Genomic DNA, 15,743 nt, shown 5'->3' on the forward strand with positions numbered 1-15,743 from the left:
ACACGGGGTTCCACTCTGTCTACAGCAGGAACGCCGCATGGTTTGTGCTAGAAATGCTAATGATCGACAAGTGCAGGAAGTGTGACAAGATGTACCAAACGTGGTATACTTAGTTGAAATAAATTGTGACAAAGCTTGACATTGTAGAGAACCTAAATTTAACATTGATAGAAATATAGACCATTTTAAAAATGAGTCTTACTGTATTACCATGTAACATTATTATTTACTATTATTAACAACAAGTTAGTTAGCTTGGAGGTCAAGTGTCCCTCCATCACCTTTATCTAATCATCACTAATCCTCATCATGATTTGCAAAAGTGGCACACAAGCAACATAAAACCCAAATAATAATAATATACAGAAAAAAGAAAAATACCTACCACGACAAATGAACATAGTGTGGCATATTGTTGTATAAATATGGGAATGCAATCCTGTATTCAGTTCTGATGGGTTGCCTGATGATAATCTTGTTGATATCATTGAACTCATTCCAGTCTTCATCTCTGTAATAATCAGGAAACCTATCTTTAAAACACAAATTTAAACTTACAGGACACGTGCACAATATTTATAATCAAACATTTACCTAGCTTACTGATAAGTACGTCTAGGATTTTTATGACTTAGCATATTTTTTTTGATAAGGGTGATGTGTTCCCTAAATATATAGAAATTCATATTGTGAAGAAACTAATTGAATTAAGGTGGCTCTTTAATTTCATATTTTGGTATATTTGGCCATTTCTACGTGATAAAGCATATTTTCATGGATTTTCGGTCACATTCAGCATATTTTTGCTTTTTTCAAAAAAGATACAGTAATTTTCCAGTGGTTTCGTTCTTACTCCCATCTTCACTAGAGGGTTTTTTTTTTTGGACTGCAGCAAAACCTTTTTCATTTTTAATTGAAAATTTAAAGAAAGTATTCATTGTGCATTTCAACTCTTCAGGGCCCACAAAGTGAACTAAAAATAGTATGTATATGAAAATATTTCAGCATAAGTTAGATATTGATGTTTGAAACCGTTTAGTTATAAGGGCATATTTTTCAAATTATAGTCCATATTTTGTAAAATTTTAGGTCATTAAGAGCATATATTATTTTGCATATTTTGGTGATTTTTAGGTCATAAAAATCCTAGCCCTACTGATAAGACTAAGCTATATATCGGCACCGATCATGCTTTTTTTTTTGGATTGCATAATCGATTACAGGGCTCAGCTTCAAAACTAAGCCTCAACAAGCAGAACATAATATAAGGTTATTCACCTTAATGTCCGCTGCATGCTGTGATTTTGTTAAGTTGAATATTGAAATCCTGTATAAATGTGATTGTGTATATACATAAATATTCCATTACAATTATACGTCAATCTACCCAAGACATACTATACATTAAACAAAAAATTACAAGAGAGATACAACCTTATGAGATTGAGTTTTTGATTTAAGATCAATTTATGCAAATGCACAGAGGGGCTAATTGCAACTAAACCTGCAGTTTAACTTTTAGGAGCCCGGTCATCTCAATCAAGACGCTCTCATGTAACCCTTGGAGACCCGATAGTCTCGATCGACACACCCTGTCAAGGTCGTAGTTTTTACGTTATAACTTCGCTATTTTTGGCTAGAATTTTGATTTTCTTTTTTCATATTGTTGTTAACAGAAATGATTGTTGCAAGTTTATTCTTTTCATGAAAATGGCGGGAAAAAGGTTGGAAAAAGGAGACTTCTTCTACGAGTCTTTCTTCAAGGGAAAAATTTTGCCAACAAAGGAAGGCCGGCTTTGTTGTTCTAAAGTAATACGTTTCCCTCACCCCTGGAAACTGCATTGGAAAGAAGTTTGTATATCGGTACCCGAGGTCAAGAGGAATGTTGGGTTTTGGGGAAGAGGGGTTGTTGAAACTGCATCGTAATAATGTAAGTTCGGGGTGCACAGAAGAAAACCCTTGTTCTTGAGCACAGTGTTTCACAAATGGCTAAAAAGGTTACCCTGCATTGTCTAAAAATAGAATTTGGAAGTAGCTGCAAGAATTGGCATGCTTTTGTCACTCCGTTCTAGCTTTTCCTCCTGGAAGATTGTGCGTACATGAAAATCGAAGCTTGAGACAGTGGTGCGCAGGCCTTTCGTTTCAAGGGTACAACTCACGTTACATTCCATATATGATAATGATGCAAATATTTCTGTTTCTTACATGCCAGCGATAATTTCTGTGCATGTTGACCTTTTCTTTTGGGGGCGGGGGGAAACCCCATTTAATAAAAAAAAAACCTTTCCCCCCCATATATATGCCGAATGTGCATACATTTTATATCGTCTGAATCTGTGATTCATTACCTCTAGGGCAATTAACCTCTGAGCTACAGTCATTTCAAGATACCGCTGCATTTTGAAGCTTGAATCAGTGGCATGCTGACCATTCCATTTTGGGGGGTACAACTCGCGTTACGTTTATCATACGATAATAATGCAAATATTTTTGTGTTCCTTACATGTCAGCGATAATTTCCATGTGCATCCCTACTACAGATTATTCTTTAACATTCCTGATGAAAAAAGACAAACAAGGAAACACTGTTCACATAAAATATGCACTAATAAAATATTAGAAGAAAAACTTACGCAGGATTTGCATCCTTGATAAGGGGTTCAAATTTTGGTCCACCAGGGATAGCCATGTTCAAGGCTTTTGCTGTGAAGAATGACTTCAAATCGAAGAGATAGAAGTAGTTATCATCAACTAAATCCGTGAGAAGCTGGTTGGCCAGCCTGTACAGCGTCGCTGTCTGTGGTAATGTCAGATTCCATCGTCTGTAAGTGGAGCCATTTACATGCCTGGAATTGGGCAGAAGCTCAAATTAATACAAGAAATATTACTTACTACTTAAAACTACACTATTGAGACAACTCTCACTGTTACCAAACTAATTACCATACAAGATGCATCTGAAATGATATTAAAAATAACACCTGCACTGCAACCATTTAGACTTAGAGATGAATAAATGAGTGTTTAAAGTGTAACCTAAATAATTCAACATGCTGCCATTGTCAACTGAATTCAGGAGACTTTGATTGCAGTGCATACAGATGATTTCTCCTCGACATCAAACAATAAGTTATTACTCTCCTTACCAACAAGTTCTAAAACTACAAGTGAATTGTCAGTTAACAGCGTAAATGGACACTATCCAATCAGATGTTTAAATTGGACCTGAAAATAAACGTGACTTATTTTTACGTTGAATTTTAGACAGCTGAACCAGAATGAAATTCACAGCTGAGAAGTGTATGGAGTTGAGATAAAGAAAGAAAGCTTTATTGTCCACTTGACATTTATTAATAATGTTTTCACAACAAATGAACGGTGTGCAGTAGTGCACCAATTCCTTTGCCATCAATGTGCAAGTGTGCAATGAGTTGCTTTCCCACCCAACTGCCAGTGTTGCCAACCTATTGTCAGGTTCCCATGGCTCACAAGTGAAGCTACGAGAATAAATAGGAAAGTGTTTCCATACTGTGTAACAACTGAAAAAGTATCATGGAATTGAACTTCAACATGTACATATATACTTACTTTGTACCGACGAGTGGCTTGTGGTCATAAAACCATTTTGCAACAGATGCATCTTCTTCGGGATCCAATTCAATTTGGATAGCTTCCAACGGTTCAACATCCAACACATTGTCAGCATAATCCAATGGCGGTTCTTCATCGTCGAATGGTGGAAAGCGCATTCTCTTGAAGTGACGTCTGTCTCTCTTCTCACGTCGCATCATGATCCACATTGTACTACACGGAAAAAATAAATTTAAGGTAAAATGTCTTTATTTTGACACAAGTAGAATACAAAACAGTAAAAACTAGTGAAGGTTTAAGAGTATTTTGTTACTATTGTCACACCTCGCACAGTAGGAACACAAAATTCGGTAAGTCACACAAGAACAGAGATGTCCAGCCTCCTGAGGCTGGGCCTCAGCCTTGGCCTCCAGTAACCTTGCGAGGCTGAGGCTGTGTGAGGCCGAAGCTGAGTTGGAGTTCAGAGGCTGATGCCATGTGAGCCCAGAGGCCGAGATGGAGATCGAAGACTGAGGCCGTGTGAGGCCGAAACCGAGTTGAAATTCGGAGGCTGAGTTGTAGATCAGGGGCTGATTCTGTGTGAGGCCAGAGGACGAGATGGAGCTCAGAGGCTGAGGCCGAGTTGGAGTTCGGAGGCTGAGGCCATGTGAAGCTGAAGGCCAACCTTGAGCTTGAGGTCCTGTGAGGCCGACCTTCAACTCGAAGGCCGGGCCTCCCGAGGCCGAAGTCAAATGCCTATTTCTGCACAAGACAAACATTTATTTTTTCCACTTTTAGACACACAGAACAGTGTGTGCAAGTGGAACAAAAACATTATCCCAGGTTTTACACAGTGACTGCGAAAAAAACACTGAAAAATGTTAGTTATGAAAGCTTGCTGCAAACCATAATGAAATGCATGTGACTTTCTGCACAATAATGATTAGTTATTAAAATGAATTTAAAGAAAATTTAGCAAATGAAAAAAATATTAAAAGTAATACTATAATTGTACATGTAAAGGGCACAGGTGCTTGCACATAAGCTGCACCTTTATTGAGACACTACAATTCATAAAAAAAAAAATATTAATAACTTACGTTTTGCGAGTATCTATGTTGCTCCTGTGACGTTTCGGGACGCAACTGCTCCCTTCCTCAGGCTGTTCTCGTTTAGGTTATATATAATTCATAACCGCGTCGACCTCTCCATAGGTACAGGATATGGGATTGGTTAAAGGTGTGTGGTTAAAAAACAATAAAAATCTAAACCCATTACAGGTGCACGTCATAGTACCATGCTGTTTCCCCGATTAGCAGTTTCTAATTGGGGAAACATCATGGTACTATGACGTGCACCTGTAATGGGTTTAGATTTTTATTGTTTTTTAACCACACACCTTTAACCAATCCCATATCCTGTACCTATGGAGAGGTCGACGCGGTTATGAATTATATATAAGCTAACCGAGAACACCCTGAGGAAGGGAGTAGTTGCGTCCCGAAACATCACAGGAGCAACATAGATACTCGCAAAACATAAGTTATTAATATATTTTTATTAAATTTGTGAGTAATTCACACAACTTTCATCATTAATTCGAGTACAATTCAGAAAAGATAGTTTTGTTGGTATTTTGTATTCTCATTTTTTGTTATTTTATTTTATATTGTTTATTATCCACTATTGGCTAAGTGTACCCATTAGGAAAAGTGATGATTTGGTGAAATTGATGAAAGGACCAATGCCCAGGATAGAACTTGAACCAAAAACTTTGGTGACAAGATTGAAAGCAGACTACTTAAAGCATTGTTGAAATTTCACTCAAGGGCATAAAAAATAACAGGAGTATTCAGAAATATCACAATGTTGCAAATTTGTACATTCACACTTGCCAAGATAAGGGTACAGAGTTGAAGAAAGACTGTCATTAATAATCCTTTCTGTATCATCACTTACTACAGGTTACTGTAGTAAAGAGTATCAGCACAACATATCAAAGTGGTATTAGTTTAGCACTAATACAAATGATATTAAAAGACTTGTCGTTAACACAGAAAATAAGCAAGAACATTGAATACATGATACTGAATATATGATAAAGGAATTTTTAGTGCCACAGATCTTATCTATTAATAATTGCACAGCTCAGATAGCGTTATTCCACCTACCACCAGAAAGGCCATGTACCTCAGGCACTGACCATTTACTGGGGAGGTGTCAGCCCACATTACTGGCTGATTTCAGGACCCCTACGCCATTCATCATTGCCAAAAAGGTTAAGGAATAATCCACAACAATTACCACTTAGTTTGCATTGCATTTTGTGGCCCCCCACGTTGCGGCACCACAAAATGCAATGCAACGTACCACCACTCGTAACTCCAGGGTATGGAGATTCGAATTGGCAACACACCGCTCCTTGCTCCGGCTGCTCAGTTGGGAGCACCAGTTCTCACCCAGGGATCGGGATTAAGACGATCCACCCTTCCTCCAGGAAGGAAACCACCGAATTGCAACACGTGACAGTAAATAAAATTCCAAATACTTTATAATTAAAATGTCCAAAATCTTTAATCATGAATCGCGCGTGTACATACTGATTCGCACAAGTTAAAAGTTATAATTTGTTGGGTCATGCACGCTCGCAGGCAGTGATAAGCAATTTATTTAACACGAGAGTCCGTGCACCGCCTTCACAGTTAATAGCAAGACCTCAACTCCTACCTCAAGCGTGAGGCGCAGGATAACAGATTGTTCTAACTTACAATACAAACTCATAACATAATATAGCACAAGAAAAACTGATAATTTATATAACACATCAATGTTAATTAGCGATAGTAAGCTAAAGTTCAGGTTGGCAACAATTAAAAATGCCAACGTGGAAGTTTCTACATCGCCAAGAACACGAAGCGTGGTTCCCCCACTCCTAACATAAACAGCCAATAGGAATACGATATTTTATTGAAAACGAGGGAGAAATACTTTGTTAGAATATTACAATATTAAACTATATAGAAATAACTAAACTGATTTTATCAATAAATCATATTTGCCCTTGCACATAAAAATGATTAAATAAAGATTTAGTTTATAACAAATATAAATTACTTCAATCTTGTACATTGTTGAACAAAAATCGATATTAAGAAGAAATGTATTTAACTTGTGCTTAAACAATGAAAACGTTGCATATATTATTTGGGATAATTATTAGCCTATAAATTCTGAATAAATGTGGCAAAAATACGCGAACAATATTATAACATAAGATAAATCGTGAATATATACATGAATTATAAAAACAATTAAGTATAAGTAATTTAATCCAAGTTCTTAACTTGAAAGTATACGAATAAGGTAAATGCCAATATACAACTTAAATTTGCCTAACATGGCGGTCGTTACAATTTCCCCCCTTGTCGGCATTAAAAAAAAATGGCTGAGTATATCGAAGTATTTTTTTTTTAAATAGATGCTTACTATCGCATAACACAAATAATATTCGGTTAAAACAATTATAAAATTATACACTCAGATTACACTGAGGACATAAGTACTTGACTGATCCAAGTTTTCTTTCAAAAACAATATTGGCATATGTAATTTATAGGTTACATGTTAACGTCGAAACTTTGAATAAATGTAAATTAATATGCACATACATAAACAATCAACTTGGATAATATAAGATATACCTTCGTAAATATAAGCTCGGTGAAACAAAACATTTTACAGGTCTGACAATACTTTCATCCAAAATTTATGTTCCTTTCTGGTCATTGTTATTTGACCTAGTTTTTATAAAGAGCACAATCTTCATTTGACATACTTATAGCTTTGCTTCCTTGAGCTTATCAATAAATCAGTTGTTTATTGTTTCGTCAACAATGGCATTTTTATCGCGTTACAACCATTGTTGTTACATAACTCTTTAATTTGCTTCCGTCAGTGAAAAATAAACAAGAGACAAAATAAAAGAACTGATTGTTACAACGCTGAAACTCTATATATTAACAATGTTTTTCTTACAAGAAAAAGTCTTCGCGTTGAAAAGAAAGAGCTTTCCTTTGCTTCGTTTTTATCGTAGTACATTAAAGAACACAATGAACTAGATTGTTCATCATTGTTGAAAATGAAAAAGAGAATGTTTGTTGAATAAATCTCATTGGTAGTCCGAGGTTTCTTGAGGTTGTTGGACAAGGAGGATAGAATAAAATGTTTCGAAGGAGCAACACCGATATTTTCATAAACAGAATTGTTGAATAACCATATGTTTTCTGGCATAAGCGAGCCACAGCTGATCTTGAAAATTATAGGACTAGATAGGACTAGATAAGACATGTACAAAAGCATTAAGTTCGTTTTACTAAACAGATGTTCTTCCACTTGGCACAAACTTTCTCATACGCGTTGCGTGTGACATCGATAAAAGGTTTTGAAACACAGGCACCTGTTTCATTAAATTTAATTCACTCTCCACTCCGCTAAATCTTTCTCACCTTTCAGGAAATCCGACTAACTAACTAACTAACTAACTCTCTAGCCTTCTTAAACCCGAAGGTTCATGGCTGCAGCAACACAGGCCTTCCATCTGTTCCTATCTTGAGCAAGTTCTATATACTCCTTTCCATCCCTACCGATTTCCTTTAGGTCCATCTCAACGTTGTCCCTCCATCTTCGTCTTGGCCTTCCTACAGGTCTCTTACCATCTGGTTTCCCAACAAGAATCCTGTAAACTCCTCTTTCCTCTCCCATTCGTGCCACATGTCCTGCCCACCTAAGTCTTCTTGATTTAATTATTCTAATAATATCTGGACATGAGTACAAATTATGTAGTTCTAAATTATGTAACCTTCTCCACTCACCTGTCTCCTCATCCCTTTTAGGTCCAAAGATTTTCCTAAGGATTTTATTTTCAAATACTCTCAATTTATGTTCCTCTTTCAATGTAAGGGACCAAGTTTCACACCCATATAATACTACAGGCAAAATTACTGTTTTGTATATTTTAACTTTTAGTTTCTTAGATATTAAACGAGAAGACAAAAGTTTATGAAGAGAAAAGTAACATGCATTTCCTGAATTAAGCCTACTTTTTATTTCCTCTTTAATATAATTTTCATTTGTTAATATTACTCCTAAGTATTTGAATTTGGAAACTGGTTCAAACGAGTTGTTATCAATAATTAGATTTTGATTATTACCTAACACTTGGTTTCGGCCTGTAAGCATATATTTAGTTTTCTCTTTGTTAACTTACAAACCTATCTCTTTAGCAGTTTTGAAAAATATTTTAGCATTATTCTCAATTGTATTCACATCATCCCCCAGTAAGTCTACATCATCTGCATATGCTAACAACTGAGTCACACCATTTAATTTTAGTCCTTCTTTAGTTTCTTTTACCTTCCTTACAGCATATTCTAAGGCAAAATTAAAGAGCAATGGAGATAATGCATCTCCTTGTTTTAACCCATCATGAATTGTAAATTTGTCAGACATATTATTACCCACACGAATTTTACTTTCTGTTTCACTGGTGCATATTTTTATCATACTAACAAGCTTCTTAGGTATTCCAAACTCTACTAATATATTATATAATTTATCTCTTTTGAACGAATCATATGCTTTTTTGAAATCAATGAATAGCTGATGGACATTTTGATTATATTCCCACTTTTTTTCAAGTGTCTGTCTGATGTGAAAAATTTGATCTGTAGTTGATCTGTTACGTTTAAATCCACATTGATAATCACCTATAATTTCATTAGCATATGGGGTTAGTCTTGTTAAAATAATGTTAGACAATATTTTGTATGTTGTTGAGAGTAGAGAAATTCCACGGTAATTATTGCAGTTCATTTTATCACCTTTTTTAAACACAGGAACAATTATGGATTCTTTCCACTGTTGAGGGATTTCTTCTTTATTCCATATTAAACAAATTAATTTATGAATTTGACATATTAATGAATTTCCACCATATTTAATTAACTCAGCTGGTATTAAATCAATGCCAGGTGCTTTGTTATTCTTTAGCCTTTTAATAGCATCTTTAACTTCCGTCAAGTTAGGTTCTGGAACTAAAGGTTCTGCTGTGTGGACTTCATTTACTTCTGATTTATCTCCTACATGGACATTTAAAAGGTCATTAAAGTAGTTCTTCCATCTATTTAGAATATCGCATGGGTCAGCTAGAAAATCACCGTCTTTATCTTTTATCAAGTTTACTTTAGGTTGCCACCCCTTTCTAAATTCATTTACACCTTTATATAAATCTCTGATATTTTTATTTTTGCTGTTTGTTTCAATTTCGTCAATTTTGCTTTTCAAGTAATCTCTTTTTTTACTTCTAAACGTGCGGTTAACTTCTCGCTTTATTCTATTATAATTGTCGGAAATCCGACTTTATAAGCCAATAGTAATTGAAATACATTTGGACTCTCATATAATTTACACTTCAGGTTTTGTGCATTTGCCGTCCACTTATCTTCACAGATACGATGCTCACATTTATACTATCCTTTTTGCACTCGTATCACATATAATATTTTCGGTGACTGAGGTTGCATCACTAAGTTGAAGTGTTAACTTATTTAGTTCAAAGTCCAGTTTGGCCTGGTAACCACATCAAAAGGAAACTCCAAAAACATGTCAGCGGGGAGATTCTTCACAACATAGATGTTGACGTTATGCCCATCAAAATTTCCTGTGTCCACTAGGAATGAAACAAACAATCCAGCTAAAGTGGTGTTACTTTTGGAGTATTACAGTCTATAGATATAGCTCTTTTATGTCAGTTTCTTCACTATTTGACAGGTCTATTGTAGTACTAACATCAGGTAGTTTTTTTTTTTTTTTTTTTTTTTTTTTTTTTTTTTTTTTTTTTTTTTTTTTTGAGGCGGCTTGCTCCTTGCACAGTCCTTGCCAAACTCGGAACAAATTAATTAGGTAAGACGAGCGTTTTCCTGGCCACTATGACCATCAAGACTCCAATAGTAGCGCCTTGTACCGGGCGGTTTTGCTGATCTAGGCGACGAAGTTCTGTATATGGGCGATATTGTCTCTGAACCTGTCGATTAGGCCACACGTTCTGCCTAATCGTGCGCACCTGCGGCGACCTGGTATTCTGCGGACGACGAGAATTAGCATCTTCATCACGTCGTCGCTCACCACCTGCGTTATCATACTGTCTGAAGCCAATGGGTTCTTCACACGACTCGTAGCTTTTCAGGAAAGCAGTGAGATCACGAATGTTTCTGGGTGCATTCGCAAGGCACAGATGACGTACACGGAAGGGCAATTGTTCGATAATTAGCGTAACAACTTCCGATTCTCGCAGTGTGTCCGATAGATTTTTAAAACCCATGTATATGCTCCAGGCATAACTTTCCATGCTCGCATTGGTCTGCCGCGAGTACCGCCGTCTTCGCAAGGCTGCCAGTTGCCTTTGCTTGGCCTCAATAGAAGCAAACTGTGCCTTAAACTGATCACAAAAATCCTCGTAGTCGAGAAACTGGTCACGATTAGCCGAGAGCCAGTGCTCTGCAGTGCCAATAAAAATTCTCGACAACAAGTCCAATCGACATTCATCTGGCACTTGTATCAGATCGAAACTTAGGTTCAACTTGCGGAGGTATTTCTTGGCAGAATGGGCTTCGATGTTTCCATCAAACTTTGGCAGCTGGTTGATGTCTGTCATACGGGGAACTCGAAAAACACGATCTTGGCACAGGACACTGTCATTGTCGGAAGGATCTTCATATCTCAGTCCACGCCGCTGATCGTTTCTTGCTTGTTTGTTTGGATGAGAAATGGGTACCTGAACATGAGAAGATAGCTGTCTATCGTTACCCATATTGCGAAGTCTATCAGCTGTTTGGGCACCGGGAACTGACTTACAGGTTAAGTCACACTCGTTTGTCACTGGAAGTTCTAGTGAAGCTAAACCTGTATCATGGAAAGCCGTGTCTGCACGTAACGATAAGTTTGTCACTCGTTCTCCAAGTTCTTTTATTGAGTCCATTAGAGTCGAGCATGTTTCGGTCACCGTACTCTGCACATGTGTTCGAAGTCCCAAAATTTCACTTGACAGTCGACCACTGAGTCCCGTCACTTCTTCCTGTACACAACAACTTCAGTCTCTAAAACAGTCTGTTTACAAACGAGTTCTTGTTGTGCCGACTACACCTGAGTTATCCTCTCTTCAGTTAACTGAATCCGTGCAGGAATGGAACTAAGTTGCTGCACCATTTCGGATAACTGGCCCATAAGCTGTTCATGGCGTCTCTTCTCCTCCTCCTTTTCGGCCTTCAATCTCTCTTCGCGCTCTCGGTCTTTCTCTGAGAACGCTGCGATCAGCTGTTCATGTCGCTCACGCTCCTTTTCCGCTAGGGAGGCCACCAAAACATTGACCCACTCAGGCATCATCACTGTTGCTGGAGACGAAAGAGTAGCCGTCGGAGTTGGCTGAAATCGTACTTCGAGGCATTTCTGGCATCGAAACTCCTTATCACCTCCATCCACAACAGTCTCTGTCATTGGACAGCACTCCGGGTGATAAAGAAGCCGACACTCCAAACATTGGTAACCTGAAACGTCGCTTCACGGCTGGCTGCAGCACACTGCCGATGTCTTGGAGAGTTCGGTGCGAACTTTGATTTTCTAAGTATCCGACGATCACCACGATCCATCTTCTGGAAATGGCAATGGATTGGGTGGACAAAACACTAAGGGAGCACTGGGCAACACTTCACTGGGAAGGGGGAAGTCTTCTATTTTCGAGCCCCTTAGTTGCGGCGCCACAAAATGCAATGCAAAGCACCACGTTGCGGCTCCACAAAATGCAATGCAACGTACCACCACTCGTAACTCCAGGGTATGGAGATTTGAATTGGCAACACACCGCTCCTTGCTCCGGCTGGTCAGTTGGGAGCACAACATATCAAAGTGGTATTAGCTTAGCACTAATACAAATGGTATTAAAAGACTTGTCGTTAACACAGAAAATAAGCAAGAACATTGAATACATGATACTGAATATATGATAAAGGAATTTTTAGTGCCACAGATCTTATCTTTTAATAATTGCACAGCTCAGATAGCGTTATTCCACCTACCACCAGAAAGGCCATGTACCTCAGGCACTGACCATTTACTGGGGAGGTGTCAGCCCACATTACTGGCTGATTTCAGGACCCCTACGCCATTCATCATTGCCAAAAAGGTTAAGCAATAATTCACAACAATTACCACTTAGTTCCATCTTCTATATAGGCCTGAAGTGGAAGCATAAGAAGGTTAAAACCTCTGAACCGACCATGTAAATACAAACTAAAACAACTTGAAATTGCATTTATTACTTAACCACAATATCTTCCATGGGTACTATTGGCATTTTAAGCATAGAATACACATATCTACGTGTTACAGATAGTTCCCTCCATCTCTGGAAACTTTTGAAAGCTGAAACAAGGCATAGTATGTTATTCTTGTCACTTACCCCCACTGTGCAATGTACACTGGCTCAATGATCCATGGAATCTCATTAACAAATGTGATGGCTCCCGTGATGTGATACAAAACTTTGACGTCCCGTATCTGTTCCCAGGGCATTGGCATGTTTTCCAAAAGCTTCATCACTGCGTGAGGCATGTATTTTAAAGCTCTGAAAAATACATAAATTAATTAAAAGTAGAAAACAAGAAAGTCTCATAAAAATACCAATAGATGGAAGCAAGAATTTTTCAAGCAAGTAAAACTTTGCTTTACACCAAATACAGACTAATTACTGACCAATTTCATTACAGCTGTCCATAAATAAATTACAAAAGTGATACTGGATTCCATTTCTTAAAAAAATATTATCTGGCATCCAACATATTTTTATTAAACACAAAACCAATATTTTTGTGAAGATAGAATGGTTTTCATTATTAAATTACGGGTTTCCATTTTGTACTAAAAAGAATCAACATTATACGGTGTAAGGTTTTAGAAGCGATATCGGGCAGGACCACACAGAGCCTCTCCATGGTGACTAGCCACTGGCAAGAGTGCAATGTTGTACAGTTAGGAAACTGTGGTGTGCAAGTTCAACGCAGCATTGTGCAGTATATTTCTTGCATGCAAGAAGCTTTCATAAAATTCGCTACTTTAAGATTCATCATAAGATGGGTCTCTTGAAGCAACTCCTTCCATCTCATTTTTTTCGTTGACACAACTGAGTTGTTGTCTTGGGAATATAATGGGTGTTAAAATTCCTCTCAATATACACAATGACCCTTCATAGTCATGGGCATTCTCGAACATTGTGAATCTGAGTCAGTTTGAGTTCAGCATTTTCGTTGGACGGGCAGTGTAAAATTATTCACTTATCATTTACTCGTACGCCACAAAGAACAGATGTGGGAGGATTACATATATAGTTGAATATTGGACACACAGCGAATTGTTTGTTCCTTTCACTAGCAGTTAGTTTGGCAAAAGCGTAAAAGCACTGGCTGCATATTGGCTCAACTCATGTTCCTTCTAAAAGCGAACATGGTATAATGCACTATAAAACCTGGCAGGACCCAGTTGACCAGGGGGGGCACTCCCCACCCAAGCCCCCTTCACCACCACTGCCTGCACATCTATCGTGTTAAATCACCTGCTTTCACCATTGTATACTTGCCGTTTTCTTTATTTATTACTGTCGCTTAACACTTACAAATTTCAAAATCACGCTTTCCTCTGATATTAATTTTCTTACAAACCAAACAATGTATTTACATGCCCTTGCAACCAACAGCAAAAAGATTGCAATATTCATAAAATCCTGTTTTTCCTACCTCATTCCCATATAAAACACATTCCTTGTACTCAATTGGCCAACTTAGGCACATTCATAACAAAAGCGACAAACTGATCAATTTCATACACATTATATCTACAGGCTAACCAACTCCTGTGACACCACTGAAAGTGTAATTATCTTTCGAACTGAGCAATATGAAGATTATTTTTCCTGCACAAACTGTGTGTACGGGAGATAAGATGGCCATCACACCAAAAATTCTTATGCACAAAGATAAGAATACTTGCAAAATCATGGTAAAAAGCAGGCATAACATACTTTTTGTGCATCAAATATACATAACTGGAAACCTTGATTGAGAAACCATGAAATAAAGAAACTTGAGTGTTTTGCAATTACAGAAACAGAACTAATTACATAAGAATAGTACATAATTAGTTATTAAAAATTACTTTTAGCCAACTAATTTACAATTACCCTGTATACATTTACTTACCCCAAATATACTCTCTTGTCATGTCTGTATTTCCTACTGCTCATGTCACCATGATCTCGTATGATTTTCCTAATGTGTTCTGGGGGCATGTCCTCCTTCTGTGCATCCACAAACCCAAACTTTCTCTTCTCTGAAAACCTTTTTGATTGAAGCTGTTGCCACTTTTGTGCTATAAGGAAGAACAGAGAGAAACTTAAGCTATATGAACACCAAAAACACATTACAAAAATTAGTCTTGTAACAGAATTGTTTCTAGGAATGAACAAATATAAATGCTGGGAGTTAAATGAATCATTGCACCAACTCCCAAGCGACGACTAAAATCTCAAGCTTGTTGCTTTAATTTGTTATGGTGAATTTTAATTATTGTTGTTTTAAGTCCACTTTATGCACAGATAGGCTAATCGGGACAGGAACTACAGTTTAAAGTGGGATCCAAACCACTGGGCAATGTGCCTCCACCAGGTATTGAACCCAGGTTTTATTACAGAGAGTCTGGAAACTTTCTGATTCCACCTTGTTATGTAGGAATGATTGTGATAAATTGTGGTCTAGGAAAAACACGATCAACAATTAATAAATCAATACCAATGAAGTACAGATTAATCTGGGAAATCCTTATTCACTTTATATTTTCTTACAGTTTACTACAACCTACAGAGTAACTTCTTTTCAGTGCTTGAATAGTGTCAGCATGCGCATGCATGTAAGGACATGTTTTCCATGAGCAAGTAGTCAAAGCATGAGTCTCAGTAGCAATGTGGCCTCTGCCGCAGAAGATTTTCTACGTGGTTTCTCTTTCTTACATCTCTGGATTGTTTTATGTTGCAGTTGCATGCTGCACCTCAACTTCATGTAATGTAATTTTCC

At 37.3% G+C, this 15,743-nt stretch overlaps 1 protein-coding gene across 1 annotated transcript in view; it reads right to left on the reverse strand.

Moving 5' to 3' along the window:
- The window catches only part of Prp8 (pre-mRNA processing factor 8), a 116,443-nt gene that overhangs the window by 88,819 nt on the left and 11,881 nt on the right, over positions 1-15,743 (reverse strand). Inside the window, exons 3-7 of the mRNA XM_083124178.1 lie at positions 14,874-15,042; positions 13,082-13,246; positions 3,589-3,804; positions 2,634-2,846; positions 386-511 (exon numbers count right to left, since the gene is read on the reverse strand). Coding sequence (XP_082980304.1) covers positions 386-511; positions 2,634-2,846; positions 3,589-3,804; positions 13,082-13,246; positions 14,874-15,042 — 889 coding nt within the window. The remainder of the gene's footprint in view (positions 1-385; positions 512-2,633; positions 2,847-3,588; positions 3,805-13,081; positions 13,247-14,873; positions 15,043-15,743) is intronic.

The sequence above is a fragment of the Lepisma saccharinum genome, chromosome 6 (genome assembly GCF_977018435.1).
Source record: "Lepisma saccharinum chromosome 6, izLepSacc3.1, whole genome shotgun sequence".
Classification (NCBI taxonomy): domain Eukaryota; kingdom Metazoa; phylum Arthropoda; class Insecta; order Zygentoma; family Lepismatidae; genus Lepisma; species Lepisma saccharinum.